The 23,193-nt window shown below is 34.1% G+C and overlaps 5 protein-coding genes across 6 annotated transcripts; 2 read left to right on the forward strand and 3 right to left on the reverse strand.

Annotated features, from left to right (window-relative positions):
- Positions 1–4,274: 4,274 nt before the first annotated feature.
- Positions 4,275–6,901, reverse strand: LOC109810715 (non-specific lipid transfer protein GPI-anchored 1). Its single transcript, XM_020374257.3, has 2 exons — positions 6,444–6,901; positions 4,275–4,853 (listed from the first exon to the last, which is right to left on the reverse strand). The coding sequence occupies exons 1-2, from the start codon at positions 6,784–6,786 to the stop codon at positions 4,618–4,620; spliced, it is 579 nt and encodes a 192-aa protein (XP_020229846.1). The 5' UTR covers positions 6,787–6,901; the 3' UTR covers positions 4,275–4,617.
- A 3,503-nt stretch (positions 6,902–10,404) lies between these two features.
- On the forward strand, positions 10,405–10,791 carry LOC109810716 (protein MAIN-LIKE 1). The gene has a single exon (XM_020374259.2). The coding sequence runs from the start codon at positions 10,405–10,407 to the stop codon at positions 10,789–10,791; it is 387 nt and encodes a 128-aa protein (XP_020229848.2).
- Positions 10,792–13,077: 2,286 nt separating this feature from the next.
- LOC145955153 (uncharacterized) lies at positions 13,078–13,770 on the reverse strand. The gene has a single exon (XM_083069861.1). The coding sequence runs from the start codon at positions 13,768–13,770 to the stop codon at positions 13,078–13,080; it is 693 nt and encodes a 230-aa protein (XP_082925987.1).
- A 2,828-nt stretch (positions 13,771–16,598) lies between these two features.
- Positions 16,599–20,589, reverse strand: LOC109810717 (uncharacterized). 2 transcript variants are annotated; one of them, XM_083068823.1, is made up of 5 exons: positions 18,680–20,589; positions 18,474–18,595; positions 18,324–18,403; positions 18,156–18,227; positions 16,599–18,080 (listed from the first exon to the last, which is right to left on the reverse strand). In XM_083068823.1, the coding sequence occupies exons 1-4, from the start codon at positions 18,975–18,977 to the stop codon at positions 18,176–18,178; spliced, it is 552 nt and encodes a 183-aa protein (XP_082924949.1). In that variant the 5' UTR covers positions 18,978–20,589; the 3' UTR covers positions 16,599–18,080; positions 18,156–18,175. The 2 variants fall into 2 exon arrangements, with proteins under 2 accessions (XP_082924949.1, XP_082924948.1); XM_083068822.1 differs by having other exon boundaries at positions 18,474–20,589.
- A 135-nt stretch (positions 20,590–20,724) lies between these two features.
- Positions 20,725–21,853, forward strand: LOC109810703 (arabinogalactan O-methyltransferase 1). Its single transcript, XM_083068821.1, has one exon. The coding sequence runs from the start codon at positions 20,825–20,827 to the stop codon at positions 21,704–21,706; it is 882 nt and encodes a 293-aa protein (XP_082924947.1). The 5' UTR covers positions 20,725–20,824; the 3' UTR covers positions 21,707–21,853.
- The last annotated feature ends 1,340 nt before the right edge of the window (positions 21,854–23,193 follow it).

Genomic DNA, 23,193 nt, shown 5'->3' on the forward strand with positions numbered 1-23,193 from the left:
AGAAAGTGAGTTAGAGATGAAAAGAAGCAAGATTTTAAGAAAGGGTGTGGAAGATTTTAAAAATTGTTGTCAACTTAACTAATAATACTAATTACAAAAAAATATATTTAAAATGTTATTTAAATAGTGTTGATTTAGGTGATATTAATTAAAAATATTATTTAGTACTAGTCATGAGCAACACTATTCAATTAAATAGTATAAAATAAAATAAAATAAAAATTTGAAAGGTTGTAACAATCTAGTGCTCGTGGCACAATTGACGCTAATGTTATGACTCTAATATGTCCATTTCTTGTAGAGGTAAATTAAACTTGATATATTTTTTTTATTTTTTGAATATTACTTTTTGATCGTGGAAATAAAAGATTAAAAAAACATTTTTTATCAAATACTAGAGTAAACACATATACTATTTGTCTCTGTCACATTTATTTATGTAATATTATTAATTAAGGTATAATTATTTGGGGAAAAAAGTGAAGATAAAAATCAATTAATAAAACAAATATTTTTTATTACACGAGATAAAATTTTCTTTTATATAATAGTATAAATAATGATTGTTTATTTGTTTGAAATATAATATATATATATATATATATATATATATATTGACATAAACTCGTAACTACAGTATTATTGATACAAACTAAAAAAAGAAAGAAACTGAATTATGTTTCCACTTCACATTCCTTTTCATTTATTGTAATTTTATTTTATATTTATAATTGTAACATTTTTAATTTTGAGGTGTTTAATTTAAGTATACGCTAATTATATGCTTAGTTGTGAATTGTTGTTATTAATAGTATTGTTTTAGAACTCTAGAGTTAAAGGACTCTCAGAGTTAAATTATTTTTTAACTAGTTGAGTTAGAATTAAGTTGGTTCGATTTCAAGGAGGTATATATAAAAAAAAAATTTAAGATGCAAACTTCAAAAGTTTATAATTTAAGAAATTTTGGAGAGAAGATCTCTAAATCCAAAATCTTTCTTCTCCCTTTTTCAAATTGAGAACCCTTCTCTTCTCCCCTTCTTACAGCCGATTCACTTGGCTAGTTGGAGATTAAAAGCTTGTAAAGTTAAGAATCTCAAGTCAGAGATCATATAGTTCTTCCTTCTCTTCTCCTCTCTTGGTTTGAATCGATAAGAGGTAATTGAAGCTTTATGTTGTTTGTTGAATTGCATGTTGATTTTGATGTTGGATTTCATCTAATTGTTGATTTCTTTAATTGGTGAAGGGATAAGATGAGTTACATTGATTTTTGGTTATTTTGAAGTTGTTCATGAGTTAAATATGATATTTTTTAGACATAATAGTTGCATGTTGTTTTTGAGGTTGGAAATGCGTCCTACATGTTGTATATGTGTTGCGTTTTTGTTGCATGTTGGAAAATTGTTGGTTTTCAAATGGATTAGACAAAAATCAGTTTTTGCATAAGTGCAAAAACTGATATTGCACTGAACATGCCTTCATGACGTTAGACGTGATTCAAAATTAGGAGTTTTCATTCTCTTGATGTCGAGCATAGGATTGGTAGTGTTGGACGTGAGAAGATATAATTCTTTGATTTGGCCAGGCTAGACGTGAGTTGAATGGCATCAGACATGAGGAAAGAGAATCGTTTCTACCTAAATTAGTGTTAGGTGCCAATGGAGTGGGGCTGAGTGCGAATCAACTAAAGGCTCTCTACTTGATTGGGGTCAAGCATGGGTTTTTTCATGCCAAGCAGGAGAGAATGAGAGACTCTCTGCCTCAACCATGTCGAGCACAAGTAGTTTGGTGCTAGTCGTGAGCGAGACGTAAAATTCTCTATCTCAATGGCACGTGTGAGTTGCTTGATTTAAAACATGATGTTAAGTTGATTGAATGATTGATGAATATGATGAATTGTTGTGTAATGAATGTTGTATAAGGATATTTCATCATGCATTAGTTTGAGATAATGTATGATGATGTTTATGTTGTTAAGTTGTAAGTTGATAAACGATGATGTTGTATAATTATATGATTATATAGTTGATCAAGATGTTAAGTTGTTAGGCATGTGGTATAGATATATGTTTTTATTAAGATACATAAAAGTTAGAGGAGAGTAAAAAATGTTTTAGAAATTAAAATGTCTCATTGTGTATATATAAGTTGTGGTAAAGAGTCTAAGTTGTAACCCTTAAGTAAGTAAGCTAACTTTTGAATGAATAATTATTTTAAGTTGTTTCCTTTAAATTTTATGTGATATTCATATGTGGGAAAAGTCAAAACATACATTTATAAAGTGACTAATCGAGTAAGATACAAGATCAAAAAATTAATTCTTAACTAAGTATTGAAAGGATATAGTACTCAAAAGTAATCGATAGACTAACTCCATATAAAATTTAGTGTTGCAAGCTAATACAACTAGGAGTGAAAAAAAAATACAAAAGAATTACACCAAATTTAAATCCAAACCAAACTATTTTAAAAAACCATATCCAAATTAAAAAAAAATTGAATCAAACTTATTTTCCAAAATAGCTTTTATAAAAACTGAAGCTATTTTTAAAATAGTTTGGTGCATCGTTTTTTGACAACCGACAAAATCATGACATGTCTTTAATGCAAGCAACAACCATCTATAAGATAATTATAGAATCATATTTTCTCAATGTTATGGTACACTATGCAAACAACAGAGGAAAAAACTCACTGGTCAACATCAAATACAAATGGATTTTTTTTTAAGTTCCAAATTTGCTGATAGAGACACTTGCGAGCAAAATTGAATTAAAACTGGAGCACTATGGCATATGGAATTTGCTCACAGTTTTCCCTTATTATTTGAAAGAAAAGTAGCCAAGATTCTTAGATCTTCAAATATATAAAGGCATACAATTTTCAGAAGTTAATAAAATAGTATGTAACCATGTTTTATTAAGCATATTTCACATGGCTACTGAAATAGCTATTAATTTGTTCAAAATTTTGAAGAGGAAAAAAATCTTAAAAAATAATGATTTAAAATCCTAATTTTTAAAATCTGATTGGTAGACATCTATTGAGTATTTTTTAGGGTTGAGTTAGACTCCAATCTACTATTCTAAGATGGTATTAGAGTTATCCTAGATTCTTAAAAATGGGTCACCTACTATTGATACATATCTCATATGCATGAGGGGTGTATTGAGGAAAAAAAGAAAAATTCAAGTGTCGCTAATCCTAGATCATTAAAAATAGGTCACCCACCATTTATTCACATACTAAGCCTAATAGTGCTGGACGTGAAGGGGTGTATTGAAAAAAATCCAAGTCTCACATCAACTAGAGATTAGGTAATTGAATAGTATATAAGTAGAAAACAACGCTCACCTTATAAACCGGTTTTGTAGGATTGAGTTAGGCTCCAATCCACTATTATAAGAAGTGTAAATACCTAAAGAAAAATAAAACAAAATAAAATAAATTATACCGATAACTCTTAAAATTCTGTAAAATTGTAAAAACAACCCTACTTTTTCTACTCATGCAATAATTCTCTTAATTATTAAAAAAAAAAACCATTACAATAACATTTTTTTAGACATTACATTAACTCCCTATTATTTAAAAAAATTATATTATAACACTTATAAAATAGGTTATTGTAAACGTCAAAAAAGTAAGAAGTACTCATACAATTACATAAAACTTCATTCGATGTTAGTACAATTTACTCAATATAATAAGTAATTAACATAATTAGTAAGGTAATATAACAAAAAACTATTATTGTATTATGTTATAATTTACATTTCATTTTTTTTTATTTTGTCCCTATTATAATAAATTTTATCGAAATATTTTTCCACGTGAAGGAAGAGGTATTATTTTATTTTTATTAGCTGAATTTTTAAATCGTCACTATTTGAACCGATAAATTATTTGGTAAGATAGTTTGAACAACGTGATGTTTATAAATTTACTAACGAAAACAAATTTTCTAATAACCAATTGAATAATTAACGATCAGAAAAAGACAGTTACTTTGTAAAAAAATTTAATTATGAAATTAATTGATGTTAACTAATTTTCTTAATTAATATAAATTAATTTATTTTTATAATTAATATCCAAAGGGTACTCTTTTAAATATTTTGATTAATTAAAATTTATTAAAACAAAAATTGTGAATTGTACTCCATTTAATGAGCTTTATACATATGTAGTTTATAACAAATGTTACTTAAAAAACACGTTGCTATAAGTGTGGATGAAAAAGTGCAATACTCATTCCTACGTGAGAAATTAAAACATAAAAAGAACAAAACGAAAGAGGTAGATTGCGAAAGAAAAGAGATCCATCTAGCATGGTGTTACATACAGTCCTTTATGGGCCACACACAAACACTACTTCACACCACAGACACAATACAGAAAGATAATTAAGACACGACACGACTCAGGGTCAGGGTCCGAAAATACTAGTCCTAGACAACATAACAGTAACATATAGTAAGTGGTAACAGGTTGCAGATAGTGAATTAATTCCAGCATATGGTGCAACCGCCAAATTAAAGTCCATATATGGTCACCCATGACTAAGCGGTTATGATAATAGTATAATTAATAAGAAAACAACTACCACCGCTACCTTCATTAATATGAAGAGTAAATGTTGACAGCAGAAGCAATAGAAAGCATGACCACTGCTATTAGGTCTGACATGAGTGCAGGTCTAAGCATGTTTCCTTTAGAGGCTTTCTGGTTCTCAGACACCGCTGTTGTGGTCGCAGTTGTGGTTGTGGTTCCCACCGTGGAAGACGAATTGCTTCTCGACGAAGCATTCCTGAAGATGGCAGCATCCGGAGAGTTTGGAGATAGACCCAGAAGCTCTGCATGCACACGTCTTCCGTTTTAGTTAATTGCAATAAAACTATTTCATACCCTATCCTTCATTATAACTTAATTTATGCCAAGAATAAATATTCATACAATAACAACCAAACTAATTAAAGCCACGGCCTTCTACTCATTTTGCTTGATGCTTAGATAAATTCCTTTACTACAGGCAACTACTTTAATAATTAGTCAACTAATTAATTATTTATTCCCGCCAGTCAACTACTTTAATAATTACAACCACTAATTATAATTTTTAACTCTTATTTAATTATTTCTAATAAACTCTTTTTTTACCTATATATATAAAAAAAACACTACCTGTGTTATTGAGAGAGAAAAATTAAAAATCCTGTGTAATCTTTAAGATAAATCTATTAATCCATTAATAATATAAAGGGAATAAGTTATGTTTTTTCTTCAAAACTTTCTTTCAACATATTTTTATATACAAGTTTTATAAAATAAAATTATAATTATAAAAATATTAAAGAAATAAATATAAAATTTATTGTTTATTATGTTAATATAGAAAATATAATCTATTAATTATTAATAATATAAAAGAAAAAATTCTGCAACAATTTTTTTTCTCTAAAAAACTCTTAACTTCCAATTCTCTCAAAAAACTTGTTATATAAATGTTTATTATAAAAATAAAATAAACTAATACAAAAGTATCATAAAATATTAATCACATTAATTTTAAATCATTATAGTTTTAAAATAAAAATAATTATAAAATTTTCATAAAAATAATTATAATTATGTGCTAAAAAATAATAAATATTAACAATAAATAATACATTAACAAAGTGAAAAAATTTATAGTAATTTATTCTCTCCAAAGTATCATAAATATTAATTATCAAAATTATTATTATTATGTTAATATAAAAAATAATTAAACATAAATACATAAAAATATTGATATTTTTAAAGTAAAATATTCAAAATTTATAACTCTAAAAATTTTCATCTAAAATAATATTCTTATAAAATAAAAACAATAATACATTAATATTATAAATCGTAACACCCTAAAACGTTAATTACATTAATTATTAATTATTTCAATTCTAAAATGAATTTAAATAAAGAATTACATATAAAATATAAAATTAATATGTAAAAAAGAAATAACTTCTTCTACAACTATTTTTCTCAAAAGTTTATTAATTACATTAACTTTAAATTACTACAGTTTTAAAATTAATTACAAGATATGTATTAATGTTATTTATAACTAAACTTTCAATAATTTATAATAAATTAATATATATTTATTTTTAATATTAATTTTGATTTAATATTAATATTGTTATAATTCATATCTATTATTATTATTATTATCAATTTTTATTTATAAAATTAATTAAATATCATTTAATCTAATTTATTAAAATAAACTATATATCACACGAATATTAATCTAGTACATAGTAATACATCATATACATGTGATTATAATTAAGAAGCTTTATATATATTGAGAGTGTATATAATATATTATTTATGATGGATTATAATTAGAATAAAATAGATAATGATGTTATGTTTTAGGAATGGAAGAAAAGATTTACTTGGACAGTTGGTGGTGCTGGCATTCTTGAGGTTGCAAGCAGTGGGGAGCTGAAGGAGCCTGGCCTCTTGAATGCCCATGCTTTTCACCTCAGGGCTGCCCTTATGAGTCTGTTGGATAGCGAAGCACAAGCACTCCGGATTGCTCGTCTTTATCTCCGACGTCGCCTCGCAGCAACCCTTCGTCGGAACCGCCGCCTGCCCCGTCGCATAGTTCATGCACGGAATCACTTTCTGGACCAGAAGGTTGCATTTCGCTGCCAAATTCTCTGCTCCTTCCGATTCCCCCACTGTCACCAACACAGCCACACACACAAACACAAACGCAAACACCCCTCTCATCATCTTCTTCTCCCAACACCCAATAACTGCATCTCTTCCGTTTATAGCACAACTAATCAATGTTCGCACAGTTGCCTGCACAACACTGGCTGGTCGACTCCATTTAATGTCAGAATAAATTTTGGCCACGTGCCACTACCTAAACGGATTTCAAATTATTATATTTTTATTTTATTTTTATAAACTTTTTTTGTGTTGCATTACTTTTATAAAATTATTATTAATTTTATTTATTTCTATTATTAAAATATTTGAAATGATGCTTGTTTTAGAATATACAGGGATCGAGTACCATACTCCGAATTACTATATTAACTTTTTTAATGATTAATTTTTATTTTTATATCAAGTTCTAATGAAAATAATTTAATCTGAAATTAATAATATCAATTATTGTGATTTTTTAATAATTTATTCCAGATAAAATATGGCTTTGTACTGTTTAAAGAGTAATGTGATTCAGGAACATTAATTTATCATTTTTAAATATTTCATTAACATTTCTCATTTATATCTAATATTTTCTTTCTTTATATCATATCGCCTTATCATATATATATATATATATATATATTTTTAAATTCTATTATCTTTTTTTTCTTATAGCCAGTATCTAATAATTTTTCTTCTTGAAATCGTTAACAAGTCAGTACAATATTTTTCATAGTAGTTGTGTGGAGTTGCGTTGTAAATTTAGTTGTGGTATGTTGTTAACTTAAATATTAAAATAAAATGCTATTTTAAAAGTTAAAATATCTAATGGTTTGGATATATATTGTGGTGTTATAAGAATTCCATTGAAAAACTTTCATCGACTATTGTTGTCTCTTGGAGTAGAATATTGAATCTCCTTTAAGTCCTTAGTTATTTTAAGTAAGACATGCAATTGATGGATAAAATTTTTAACTAAATATTAGAAATGTGTATGATATTGTCAGCATAGTTAACGAACTATACTCATAGATGACTTGATTAATGAATGTCAATATTGTAATGGGTCCATACCTAAACTGTTATTCCTAACAACGAGTAACGAACTTTCCTAATTCAAGTGATGAAATCCAAAAAATCATGTTGTGTTGTGGGTTGATATCCAAATTTGTTGTTGACATAATAAGTTAGAGGGGTCAAACTGTTAAAATTTGGTTTAATAGGGTCAAGTCACTTACACTTTTCATTTGTGATGTAAAATATCTCTTAGTTATAATTTGTGACAACGCATGAGATGTTGTGTTGTTAGATGTTGTATGCTTGATTTTTTAGTTGTTGTTGCCTTAGTTGAAATGTTATTAAGTTAAGATGCTATATATACATTGATATATGATGCTAAGCTAGGCATTAGGTTGTAGTTAGGTTGAGATGATTAATAATTTTTCTTGTTCACATCATTAAAAAGTTAGTACAGTATTTACGTGATGGATGTTAAGCAATTTTGGCAAGTATATTAGTTGCACAAGTAGTTAGTAGAAATTTTGTAAAAAATTTGTATTATTATTGGGTAACTTATTTTGATACTCAATTATAATCATTAATGATTAAATTTGATGTGGAATATGAATTCATAGTTGAGGAGATAACGACTTATTCTAAGTAGAAGAATTAAGTGGGTTATAAAAAGTAATTTTATACAATAATTTTTCAAATAACACATCTTGATTACAGATTGAGACAATCTACTTGTTTACTAGTCTATAGCAAGAAGTGTGTAGAGACTAAATCAAGTAATATCCTTTATAAATATCCCGATTACAAGTTGAAATAGTCTAGCTATAAAAAAATTCTCTTATCACTCAATTTTTGACTTTATGAAGTGAAAATATATTGAGTTTTATTATATTTAAAATTTATTTTTTTAAAGAATTTATAAGATTTAAGTCTAAATATTTTATTTTATATAACATTTTTTTAAGGTGTGATGTGATTTATTTATTTTTAAATAAAGACAAACTTATAAGAAACAAATAGGTTTTGGTTAGTTAATAGAAGTAAGATAATAAAGTAAGTGAAATGTAATTTTATGAAGAGACAAAAGAAATATGTTTTTGAAAGTAAAAGAGAGGAGATGTCACATCATGATTAAGTTCAAATTCCTAAATTTAAATATCTAGAACCAGTATTGCATAATGATATGAAAATCGGGAAGATGTCACTCAGACTCAGATGATTAAAAATAAGATAATTAATATTGAAACATACATTAAGAGCTATTTGTAATCACAAAGTACCTGCTTAGTTTGGAAGCTAGTTTTACGGTATTGCCCCATGTTTGTCTGTACTCTTTACTATGATAGTGAATTGTGACTTGAAATTAAGGACCCCAGTACAAAGAGTGAAATTAAAAAATAAAATAAAATTGAGTGTTAAGATGATTATGTGAAAATAAAAATAGAAAGGTAATTATGGCAGAAAATTGTGTCGTTTCTCATTTTATTTTTATTATCAAGAAATATCTCCAGTTGAATATGGTAATGAATCTCTTTGGAGAGTTTCACATTAAGTTTGTTTTTCTGAGCTATCAAAATTGAGAGTAGCTTTTAAGTAACAGTAATAAAAGGGTGATAAAAAAAAGGCTTTTTGACCTGTGTAAATAAAAAAAAATACACGAAATAAATTAAAAAAAAAACTATTTACCCAAATAGGTAGTTTTGGACACGCAGGCGCCAACGTGGCAGTGAAAACGCATGGGGGGTGGGCGTTTTTTTTAGAAAACTCCTCCCCCCAGGCGCCTTGTATGCTGATGTGGCAGGGTGAACTAAAAGCGCTGGGGGGCAGGCGTTTTATACACGTGGCACGAATGAGCTGAAGGCGCCTCCCCCCCAGGCGCCATGTGTGCTGATGTGGCACACACTGAAGGCGCCTCCCCCCAGGCGTTTTGCTTACATGGCACACTTGAGCTGAAAGCTCCTCCCCCTAGGCGCCATCTGTTACACGTGGCAGGGGTCCCCCCCGCATTTTGTGTTTAAATGGTGTCCAGAAGAGTAAAGGGGCACATCACAAGATATTGAGAAAACGCTTGAAGTCTCGGTGCTTTGAGAAAACGGTTTTACCAGTGGTCTTAAAAAATTTGATTGCCCACAAAAGTATATTTACACGTTGTTATCAGGTATGTCTTTTAGTTTATTTATTTTAAAGTTAGAAAAAAATTTAAATACAAAATGTTTAGGGCTATTCGATACTGGTTTCTGGGTGTGGAACGGGCCGTTCTGTTTTTGGAACGGGCCGTTCTGATTGAACTAAACAGGTGTTATTTTGGATCTGGAACGGGCTGTTGTGAAATCAGAACGACCCGTTCTACTTTCAGAACGGCCCGTTCTGAAAGTAGAATGGGCCGTTGTGGGGCCGTTCTGGTTGTTTCATTTAGTGAAAAATGGAAGGGGTCAGAAAGGGTCGTTCTGCTTTCAGAACGACCCGTTCCAAAACCCAAATTTAGACACTTTTTGTGCAATGAGAACGGCCCATTTTCAGAACGGGCCGTTCTCATTGCAGTAATGAAGGATTTCAATTGAAAATTTTGAATTATTATGAGGGATTAAATTAGGTATTTAGGCATTTATAAAATTTATAATTAATTAGTTGTTTGAGTTTAATATTTAATTTGTTTGTTTGTTGAATTATATCAGGATGTCTAGACAGATAATTCATGCAGGACCCATCGATGATTCATTATTAAGGCTTCAACCATTCCATATATCTGAGCATATATGGAATGGAGCTGAGGATAGGGTTTTGAAGGTTAGAAGTGCAAAACAATCAGAGTTGCGTGGTGGTGACATTCCAGCTGTTGTTCAGGATCTTCTACAGAGGGCTGGTTTTATGGGGATGGCGCAGATTAGTTACTTTCCTGTGGATAATCATTTAATATCTGCGTTAGTTGAGCGATGGAGACCAGAGACCCACACGTTTCACATGCCCTTCGGTGAGTGTACTATCACGTTGGAGGATGTTGCAATTTTACTTGGGTTGAAGATCTCTGGGGCACCCATTACTGGATACGCGAGTATGGATTGAGGAGCTCTTGTGCAGCGCCTTCTTAACATGACACCCTCTGAGGCAATGCTTGCTAGCGGTCGATTGAGGATGAGCTGGATTGACCGGCACTTTTCGGATGTTTCTGAGCATATACATAGCCAGGAACAGTTAGAACGCTATACTAGAGCGTTCATTTTACGCATGATCGGGGGATATTTATCAACTGATCACTCTAGCTCTTTTGTATCCCTCAGATACCTGAGTTTCCTCGAAGACCTAGATGTTTGTGGTCAAATGAGTTGGGGGTCATGCGTCCTGGCAAATATGTATAGGGAGTTGTGCGTGGCGACGAATTATGATCACAAGGAAATTGCAGGGTCAGGTATTTTATTGCAATTATGGGCATGGTATCGGTTTCCATTTATTGCACCACCTCATCCACCTTTATCTACATTTCATGTTCCTCTAGGGGCAAGGTTAGTAACTATATTACTTGTGATCGATTTAAGAATAAATATATTTAGAATTAATTTGGAAATTGAAGAATTAATGGTTTTTTTATTTTTATAACAGGTGGAATTATGCCTTGCATAAACCTAGAGAGGAAACAAAAGAAAAAATTGTGAAGTATAGAGAGTATTTTGACCGTTTAAAAAGAGAGGATGTAAATTATAATATTATATTGAAGATGTAGATTAAAAAATTGTGATTATAAATGATAATTCCTAAGTACTTAATTGTTTTGTTATTTTGCAGTTTGTATGGCAACCATACTTGGAGTTACTACCTACATTACCTACTTACTGTTTTGAGGACTCACAAGTATGGAGGTCAACTGTCCCATTGATTAATTTCCACATCGTCGAGTATCATTATGCAGATCGTGTCATGCGACAATTTGGGATGGTCCAACACATTCCTACGCCTCCTATTCATCCGGAGAAATTGCATGATCTTTCATTGAGAGGCAAGGATAACACGGACTGGTCACGCATGCACGTTCAATTTGTGCAGGAGTGGCAGTCACGACATCATCGTGTATGGACACAACCTGCGTGTGATACACCACACTTGAGCAATAGCTCAGAATACATGGTTTGGTATAGGAAACATACAAGGCGATGGATTTCTCCTTCTAGTGCAAAGGAAGGATATGTGGTTAGTACAAATGTACGCATGTATTTAAATAATTACTTGTGACATATTTACAAATGTAGTGTTCTGATGATATTTATTATGTTATTTGTAGACCGATGTTCTGGAACACATGTATCATGGCACCAGTGAAGAACATAGGGATTTCTTTGATTTTACCTTGATGCATAAGAGGATCGGTCACTGCTTGCAGTTGCGAGACGAGGTGAGCAGGGTGAGTTTCCCTTTTACACCGGCTCCAGCTACAACATTACCACAACCAGACGCAGTTCAGGTGGAGCACATTGGGGCGGGTCGACGAGAAGGAAAGGGACTAAGTCGTCGACGAAGGCGAGTTGAACACCAGGGTTTACAGATGCCAGTTCCTCCGACTGAGCCACCAACTGGGACATATTATCCGACTACATTGACCCCGGATGCAGATGTGACACAATATGTGTATGGTACTGTACAAGACACATCTTTTGGGTTTGACACAGCAGGAGTGTCTGGTGCAAGTAATTTCCCGGCATCGGAGTCGATGGGTCATGTCCCGAGTATGTCGGGTGGTAGTATGTTCTAGTTTACACCTTCTCCATATGTTCCAGACATGATCTCTCCATCAGCACCTATGATGAATTATCGAGATTATCGTTTTGGACAGCCCTCATTTATGGTAGAAGGATTTTATGGTGGGGGTTCGTCATCCCATCATCCAGGTTTAGGGCATGATTTGAATACAACATTAGCAGCAGAAGCTGGAAGCCCTGAGGGAGATGGTGATGAGTTAGTTCGGAGGAACCCAGATCGTGGTGCTCGCCATAGACAACGGCAATGTATCCTAAGTCCCCATGAGCAGCACATGCGGAGAAATGAATAGGTAATTTGAATAATAAGTTGTTAGTACTTAAACGTAATTGATCGTTCTATATTTATTTATTTACCTAAATGTTTACTTTACTAATATTAACTTTTTTTTATAGTTGATATGCCATCGGACCACGCTGGTTACACGCTCCAGAAATACGATAATACGTTGAAGAAGTAATTTGTATTTTTTTTTTAAAGTTACTGTAAACGTTGTTGTAAGTATTTTATTGTATAATAGACAGTTTAATTGAACTAGAATTGACATATGAATTAACTTTGGAGGAATTTTATTCTTTAAATACACAGCAACATACAAACTTGTCATGCGTTATTGATTACATCTTCAGCCAGCACAGGGCAATTGGTTCTATTATGCCCTTCACACCTACAATGTCCACATCGTTGCCTCCTTTGAGATACATTCCAATCCATTTCATTTCTAATGCGGGTGGATTTTGGGCGTCCCTTTGTACGTATCATTGTCTCATCTGGGAGTATACGATGTCCATTATTAGGTTCAATATTTTCTTCACTTCCAAGTGGGAACCATTGACCTGAATATGCCGCTTTGATGTATTCGTTAGTATATGCGGCATCAATAAAAGTTAATGGTTCTATACGAACGTGTGCACAAGCTGCTATTGCATGTGAACATGGATATCTATACGCCTGAAAAGCACCACACTCACATTTTTTTTCATTTAAAATAACATTGAAAACCTTCCCACCTCGTTGTGTGACTGCATTGAAGATTTCTTCAACTTCAAATCTTGTACACTCATAATCATACCTGCGAATGAAATGAGAGGTTGCTTGTTGTTGATTTGTTTCCATAGCATCCATTAACTTCTGACAGTAACGTTTACCCAGAGCAAGGTCAGCGTTTGCATGACCTAACCTTTGAATAAAATACTCCACCAACCTAGCATACGTGCATTTAACTAGCGCAGTTATAGGCAAGTTTCGTGCACCCTTAAGCACTTTGTTGACTGCCTCGGACAAATTTGTTGTCATGTGTCCATATCGACGTCCTTCTTCGTCGTGTGCGATTTTTCAAGGGAAATGCCATCAATCCAACGACAAATTTCAGGGCTCACCTCACGGAACCTTTCCAACCTTCTTTCAAATCTATGCGTGTTGGTTGTGTACCCTGCCATATAAGAAGTTTATGTATTAATATTTATAAAATTAAAGTAAATAGTACACCATATAAAAAATAATAAATCGTTTAGTACCTATGTTAATCAATTCTTCTTTAAGTTTAGTATTCTTGAATCGGTGGTTGAAGTTGCTAGCGATGTGTCGAATGCAATATACATGATATGCTTGAGGTGGTTGCCACCCTTGGGCATTTGCCACTGCTGACTTTATGCTTTGGTGTCGATCACTTATTAAACAAATACCTTGTTTTCTCGTAACATACCGACGAATGTTAGACAAAAACCATGACCAATCGCTTAGTGTTTCTCCTTCTACTATTGCAAATGCAAGTGGTAACACACGAGCATTTCCATCTTGTGTTGTAGCGATTAGTAGTGTGCCTCGGTACTTTCCATACAAAAATGTCCCATCTATTTGTATAATGGGTTTAGTGTAGTTGAAGGCATCACATGCTGGTTTAAATATCCAAAAGACTCGACGAAATTGACGGAAATTTGGATCCACTATATTGTTTGACACGTACTCAGTGGTTTCAAGTTTATACACAGACCCAGGACAACATTCAACCATCCTGTCCAACCACCTTGGTAGAAGATCATATGAGTGACTCCAGTCACCATAAACCCTCTCAATTTCCTTTTGTTTGGCTTTCCATGCCTTCCGATACGACACCTTATAGTTGAATTGTCCACTAATTCTTTCTTGAATTAGAGAAATCGAAATGGAAGCATCTTCCCTAACCATACCTACAAATAAATGCTAACCATGTTAGAAAAAGTGATATGATCAGTTTTAACTGCAAAGTTAAATATGCACTTACCTAATATACAACAACATATGAACTCAGAGTCCAATTTGTTGTGATCTTGAGATAGCATGGGGTTAATACATGTTTGTGTCCCGCCCCATTTCTTGATGACCCATTTGTTGTTCAATTTACTAGACATAATTGCCCTTAGTTTCCAAGGACAACCTTCATTGTTATTAGGGCATTTGACAGAGAAAACCCTTTGGCCAGACTCAACAATAACAAAAGTTTGATGTGCATTCATAGAATAATGTTTAACAGCCATCTGTACATCATTTTTTGTGTGAAAACGAAGCTCGATATACAGCTCATCGCCAACTCTCCAAGAATTAGGGACATCTAAACCACGATACCAACTCTCTTGATCTGGATGACTCCAGTCAATATAACTGTAGTGTGAAGTTTCTGTCCAAAATGGATTATTTGAAGGTCTTACATGGGAAAAAAATGTTAAGTAAGTACCCATATTATTTATCAAACTAATAGAACTTGAAATAAACCTGATTCAGTTGGCTGGGGAGGTTCAACTTCATATGGTGATTGCACCCTCACATTCTTGTTTGCATTGACATCTTCTTCATCCTCTGTATCAGATGAATTCAAATCGTTGGCTTCATCAACTTGTCCCAGATTGATATCATCGTCACTCAAGTTTGTCTCAAAATCAATGTTTGAGTCAGGATTATTTATTGGGGGTGAGATTGGAACATTTCTGGATTGTAAATTAGGGATGTTACTTACCGGATAAGATGTTGTTTGTTCAAATTCATGATGACTAGTGGTTGCCTGAGTTTCATTAACATGAATTGAAGATGGCACAACCACATCTACATGAACATACAATTCAATCATATTCATTTTATATTGTCTCTCAAAGCTATCAAACATACACTCAAGATCTTCATCAACACATACATCAACACTTTCATATGATACAGGATCAAGAGAACGTAAATATCTACATTGTATGTTGGAGATAATTTGATTAACATTAAAATGTAACTTTCCATGAATTTTATTCTTTAAATATTCAACATCAATACCACGACTAATACGTATTGTTTTATGACTACCCACGAATGAACAACCCTCAGCAGTTTGGTTAATTGTACCATTGTAATACACTACACAAATGAAAGACATGATTTAAACGAAATTTAACAGATACTAATTAACAAACACAGCAGCTATGCAACAAATCAGATAACAAAACAAACAAAAGCCAAATAAGTTGGATCGTGAAATATTTTCAATGGCATTCGTATATTTATAGACTCATGAACAGTGCATTTGTCTAAAAAATACATGATCTACACTGTTGATTCTGTCGGTGCGATCATAGCCGTTCGTTTCCCCTGCTACTAGGAGACAACACATCTGACCCATGAACAGTGACATATATAAATTCGAGATGATCTACACCGTTGATTCTGTCGGTGCAATCAGGGTCGTTCGTTTCCCCTGCTACTAGGAGACAACACATCTGACCCATGAATAGTGAGGGATTTAAATTTGAGATGATCTACACCATTGATTCTTTCGGTGTGATAAAGGCCGTTCGTTTCCCCTGCTTCTAGGAGACAACAGATCTGACCCATGAACAGTGGGGGATTTAAATTCGAGATGATCTACACCGTTGATTCTGTCGGTGCGATCAGGGCCGTTCGTTTCCCCTGCTACTAGGAGACAACACATTTGACCCATGAATAGTGAGGGATTTAAATTTGAGATGATCTACACCGTTGATTCTGTCGGTGCGATCAGGGCCGTTCGTTTCCCCTGCTACTAGGAGACAACACATCTGACCCATGAACAGTGAGGGATTTAAATTCGAGATGATTTACACCGTTGATTCTGTCGGTGCGATTAGGGCCGTTCGTTTCCCCTGCTACTACGAGACAACACTTTTGACCCATGAACAATGAGGGATTTAAATTCGAAATGATCTACACTGTTGATTCTGTCGGTGCGATCAGGGTCGTTTGTTTCCCCTGCTACTACGAGACAACACTTCTGACCCATGAACAGTGAGGGATTTAAATTCGAGATGATCTACACCGTTGATTCTGTCGGTGCGATCAGGGCCGTTCGTTTCCCCTGCTACTACGAGACAACACTTCTGACCCATGAACAGTGAGGGATTTAAATTCGAGATGATCTACACCGTTGATTCTGTCGGTGCGATCAGGGCCGTTCGTTTCCCCTGCTACTACGAGACAACACTTCTGAGCCATGAACAATGACGGATTTAAATTCTAGATGATCTACACCATTGATTCTGTCAGTGCGATCAGGGCCGTTCGTTTAACCTACTTTATGCTTTACATTTTCGATTGTTATTTTTCATTGTAAGGAAAATATTATGACATTTCTTAATCACACACGTAAATATTATTCATACTTCAACACTTTAGTACTACATTCAAATTAAGACAATACTTTTAAATTTCAACAAACACTTGACTATTGTTTAACAACAACGACAACAATAACATGAAGTTAACAAAGTAAACACTGACTGTTTACAAAATAAACAACGATACAAACAATAAAACATTGATTGTTAACGTATACGGTAACCTACATGAAGTTTAGTTGTCTTTCAAATGAATTGACCATGTTTCACATCTGCAATTGTTGAGGCTCCGGATCTTCAAAAGTAACAAACAAATTCAGTAGTAATTCATTCGGGTCTTCTGCAAATTTGTGAAACATGAATGCCACATCTTCATCACAGGTTAAAGGATATGGAGTATATTGCTTTCCTCCATCTTCATATCTAACTGGACAACGATAATGAACTTGACTTATGCGTTTGCTATCCCCTTTGATCAACCTCTTATGTACCTCATTCAACAAATCAACAAGTGTCATGTCTTCGTTAAGTTTGATAACTCTCCCACTAGATGGCATTTGTATGGCATAATCAAGACCGTACTGAGTTTCAAATATCTGAACATTTTGAAACACAAGAGCAAACACTGTTGCTGAACACATTCTTCGAAATCACTACTACAATATTTCTATCTTAAGTTGAAGAGAAAGTGTCTGAACATAAAACACACACACACACACACACTTATATTTATAGGCAGATGGACCCAAACTAAAATAATAAAATAATATGAAGTGCATAATTTAACAATTTTTTTTTCATTACAAAATTAAAAAACAACAACAATAAATACATATAACTAAAGTGCATAATTTTACGAATATTTAATAATAATATTATCCAAATTTAAATATTACAATCCACAATAAAATTTACATTACAACCATCTGAATTAACAATAAACCTAAAACTAAATTACAAATATTTTTTCTCATCAAATCAGATATCCTTCGGAATAACCTGCAAAAAATGTAACATACATTTATTAAACAATATTACTTACAAAATAAATTATATTTAACTAACACTACTCACCCGTTTTACATTATTTTTAGTTATATTAAGCAAGTAAGGACCACGGAAACGCCTGGGGGCAAACACGACAACCTGAAGAAAAAAAAAAACAAATTCAATTCAACACATAAATAACATATAATTTAATTTTATACAACAAATTTTACTTGTTTCAGAATTAACACACACCCCACAACAATGTCTTCCCCATATTGTCGGTGTTGCTTAACTTCGTAATGTAAGCTTGCACCAATCGCTGCAGTTGGGTCCTGAAATAAATATTTACAATTAATTACAAAAAAAATTTCTTTTAATGTATAACAAATTCACTAACTATACCTTTAAATTAATAGTATAATTTCCTTGTCCAGTTGGGGTCATAGACTCCACAAAAGCAACAACTGTTGGGACTCTTTCTAAATTGTGGTTGTTATTAATTAATGTTGTCACTTCAGGTAGACCTATTGTTAAAAAAATAAAAATTATAGTTAACATTATTTGCATCATTAAATTTACACACATGAAACTTAATATGCTAAACAAACCTCTAGATTTCACATAATGCATAGCATAGCACCACGGGTTAAAGTTGAACACCAACATCGCAGGTCCGTTAAAATCAGCCAAAAACTCTTGTGTTGTTGGCAAGGGATTTTCAGATTCCCTTTTCCTCATTGTAGCTTCGACCAAACCAGCTGGTCCAGGAATAACACGGCCAATGTCACGTGTACTAGATGTCTCTTCGTCATCATCCCCAAGTTTTGGTGTAGGGGGTGACAACGGAGACAATGGCTCCTGTTCTCGAGCTTCTTCAGCCTGTCTAGCTGCCATTGCACTTCTCATTGACGCCAAAAATTGTTCATCTGTCCATACTTATTTGATGGAACAATGTCTACTTCTTCGTCACTATCAGGTACGTAATCAATACCTCTACGAGACATTCATGATAAAATACAAATCAAAATAAATATTTCATTAATATTGTGTCTCAAATTTTAAAATTTCAAATATTCAGTATAATATCACAATTTTTAACATTGCAATAAATACATATATTCAATTATAAAAATCAAATTATAAAACTTTTTCATTTAAAAAAATATTAATTGGGGCACTGGAACGGCCGTTCTAATTTCAGAACGGGTCATTCTCATTGCAACAAAGGTGTTTGATCTGTGAACCCAAAACGGCCCGTTCTGAAATTCAGAACGGAACGGCCCGTTCTCAGAGAGCTCATCAGAGGTTAATTTTTGTTCTGGAACGACCTGTTCTAAAAGGAGAACGGGTCGTTCCAAAGCATAAATTAACAACCTTTCTTTAAAAACCGGAACGGCCCGTTCTGAATACGTGCTTTTCAGAACGGTCCGTTCCACGTGTATAACTTACGTCTTCAACTTCATATTTAAAAAAAATTTAAATTTAAATTTTTACACCACTCTACTTTACAAAATCAACAATGATACAAACATACAACATATTATAAAAATTAAAATTTAAATTACAAAAATTTAAATATATTACTTACTTGCACCTGGACCACCAAATAAAAAATGAGCTGGGCCACAAACTGAACAAATGAATTTTGTGCAACCCAATACATTTAACTACTCTGAATTTGATAGCGCCTGGCATTGAGGCGTTTTGTAAACAACGAGTATGCACCAAGTTGCAATCAGGGGGAGGTGATATCTTGAAAACGCCTACCCCACAGGCTCCGTCAGTGAAGGACTGCCAAGTGTACAAGGCGCCCAGGAGGGCGTTTTCTCCTCACACCTGCCAAGTGTACAAGGCTCCCAGGGGGGGCGTTTTCTCCTCACTCCTGCCAAGTGTACAAGACGCCCAGGGGGGCGTTTTCTCCCCACACATGCCACGTGTACATGGCCCCCAGGGGGGCGTTTTCTCCTCACACCTGCCACGTCAACAAAGCGCCTCTCCCCATGCGTTTTTCGTTTACATGTATCCATGCCACATCACCAAAAGAAGGTGCCTGGGGGGAGGAGTTTTTTAAAAAAAGGCCCACCCCCAGGCGTTTTCACTGTCACATTGGTGCCTGCGTGTCCAAAACTATCTATTTAAGTAAATAATTTTTTTTAAAATTTAATTCGTGTATTTTGTATTTTTTTTTATTTAGTCAGGTCAAAAAGCCTAAAAAAAAATAGTTGGCTACAAAAACGATGTTTGAAGTAAGATCTCGCGTCTGGTCTGGCGAGACAAAGAAGAAAGTAAAAATTAACTTTATTTTGTTCTTGGCTTCGTCAGAGAAAGGATTGTCCCAAAAGTGTGATGGGCGAATAAAAGAAGAATGAATTACGCAAGGAAGAGCGGCGAAACGACATGACATCCGAGGAAAAAGTCGAACACTGTTTACCAAATATAATCATGTTTAAGGTTAATGAATGCGGATTAGTAAAAATGGTTTTAAAAAATGCAGTCATTAATATGGTGAGAAAAATGGAAAATTTTTAAAAAGTATAGACGGGGTCAGGAATAGTGTAGCAGCACGTGGTGGTGCGAGGATGGCGACACGACTGACAAACATTTTCTCAATTAGGTTTTTAAATTTCAAAACGAGGAGTGTCTGGTCCAATGGGAAGGCTACACGAAGCGTACGGAGGTGCAGCGCATTAGCGAAATTACGAGCACCTAATGAGCAGTGTCTTAATATAATAATTTAGTTCCAGCGCCTGAGAATGCAGAGCAGCAACGCAATGCAAGGGAGCAATGAGAGGATGAGGAAGCGTGGGTGGTTCCTGTGGGTGTCGGCGATCGTGGGCATCATCGGAGGGTCGCTCTTCATCGCCACCCTCATCCAAAGCTCGGAGAACAGCAGCAGCAACTTCCTATGCATGCTGAGGCAGCAACAGGGGGGTGGGAGTGTTAGCCCCACATCGACCCAGCTGAAAGCGATACTCCACTACGCCACCTCCCAGGTAGTCCCGCAACAGTCCCTCTCCGAGATAACTATCACCTTCGACGTCCTCCAATCGCTCAAACGCCCTGCTAACTTCCTCGTCTTTGGGCTGGGCCACGACTCCCTCATGTGGGCCGGCCTCAACCCGCGGGGGAAAACGCTCTTCCTCGAGGAGGACCCTAAATGGGTCCAGACCGTGCTCAAGGACGCCCCCGATCTCCGGGCCCACACCGTCCGCTACCGCACGCAGCTCCGCGAGGCCGACCACCTACTCTCCAGCTACCGCTCCGAGGCCGCCTGCTCGCCGGCCTCCGCCACGCTCCGCGGCAACGAGCGCTGCCGCCTGGCGCTGCACAACCTCCCGGACGAGGTCTACACCACGGAGTGGGACCTCGTCATGATCGACGCGCCCAAGGGCTACTTCGCGGAGGCGCCCGGGAGGATGGCGGCGATCTTCTCCGCCGCGGTCATGGCGAGGGACAGGAAGGGATCCGGTGTGACGCACGTGTTCCTGCACGATGTGGATCGGAAGGTGGAGAAGATTTACGCGGAGGAGTTTCTCTGTCGGAAGAATTTGGTCAAAGGTGTTGGCAGGCTGTGGCACTTCCAGATTCCGCCTATGTCCAATCATACTCGCGGCGGCGACGCCACTTTCTGTTAGGGCGCGGCGCTGCGTTGCGTTACGTTGCGTTTTACTTTTTTATTTTTTATTTATTTTTTAAGTAAAAACGGTGCAGTGAATAGTAGTAGTGAGATGAGACTTACCTATTTTCATATGATAATAATGATGCGCTACTTACAGTTTTAATTACCATATTAATTTATTATTATTTTATTTTTCTAGTTAGGTTTTGCTTTTGAATTTGTGGTGTTGTGGTTTATAATTGTAAATTGTGGGTGGAAAGTGTCACAGGTGGAGGGTGGTGACTGGTGATGATGGATGAGCTCTGCCGACACTGCACGAGGAACCATGGATTGTTTTTCCTCTGTACACATTTGACCCATGGGAAGTGGGAACAGGTTCTTTGTTATTCTACCTCTCTCTGTCATCTTTCCATGAAAGATCTCATTTTGTCCGTTTCATCTTGTCCCAATGGAATGGAAAGTTGCAACTTCGAAGAATGAACCACGATTTTCTGCCTTTTCTCACCAATATATTATACGTATAATAATAGATAATCCATTACTAATTTATCAATGTTAAGATTAATAAAATACCCTTTTTCTTTTATAGAAAACATTACGGTAACGAAAATCTGATTAAACTTTTTATCTATTTACTTTAACTATCATCTTTAGGTTTACTTGAATGGTTTAATAATGGTAATTAAAGTAATTAATTTTAATTTTAAAATGCATATAAATTATAGAATTTAACTAATAATTGCATATAATGACATCTAAAAATGGTGTGTTTCTTATACTTAGAAAACAAATATTTCGATCCATTTCTTATTCTTCTTTTTATTGTGTGTTTTCTTATTTCTTGTGCATAGGGCTAATGACTTGTATGTGAGTGGCTAGTGAGAAATTTCAAAACACGCTGACGGCAGAAAATTCAAAAATTAAGTCAAACCAAATTTAATAAAAATAAATCATTTAAAATGGATTTTAAATTAAATACAGGTTTGGATATAATTTTTCGTTTCGTCTAGCTAATTTGGTATGGGAAAATTAATTCAATTTCCTACATTTTAAAAGGTAAAAAATTACTAAAAGAATTGGTTTTAAATTTCAAATTATTATAAAGATTTGTTGTATTATATATAATATATTTTGATTTTCATCTTTCAATGAATTAAATTTGGGGCGGGGAAGGGAGAATTTGCCAAACGAAAAACTGGGGGGAATGCTATCTAAGGCAAAGACGAAAAGAATCGATTAAAATTAGAAATGAAGTCAATTCAGCTCTTGAAAAAGAAGGAAGCTAATGATCAATAATAAGAGACGACAAGACAAAGAGTTTAGTCTAATGGAAACTGTTTAACCCTAAAACAAACAGAATTAAAGGGTTAAAAATATCTTTGATTTTAAGACAAAACTTATATGTGAAAAGACACATTGCACCGAACTTGTAAATTACCCCACAGGAGATGCGATCTTATCTTTTTCTTTGTTTTGTTGCTAATCAGATATTTCATCATTCTC

This window comes from Cajanus cajan, chromosome 2, assembly GCF_000230855.2.
Source record: "Cajanus cajan strain Asha chromosome 2, NIPB_CcT2T_4, whole genome shotgun sequence".
Classification (NCBI taxonomy): Eukaryota; Viridiplantae; Streptophyta; class Magnoliopsida; order Fabales; family Fabaceae; genus Cajanus; species Cajanus cajan.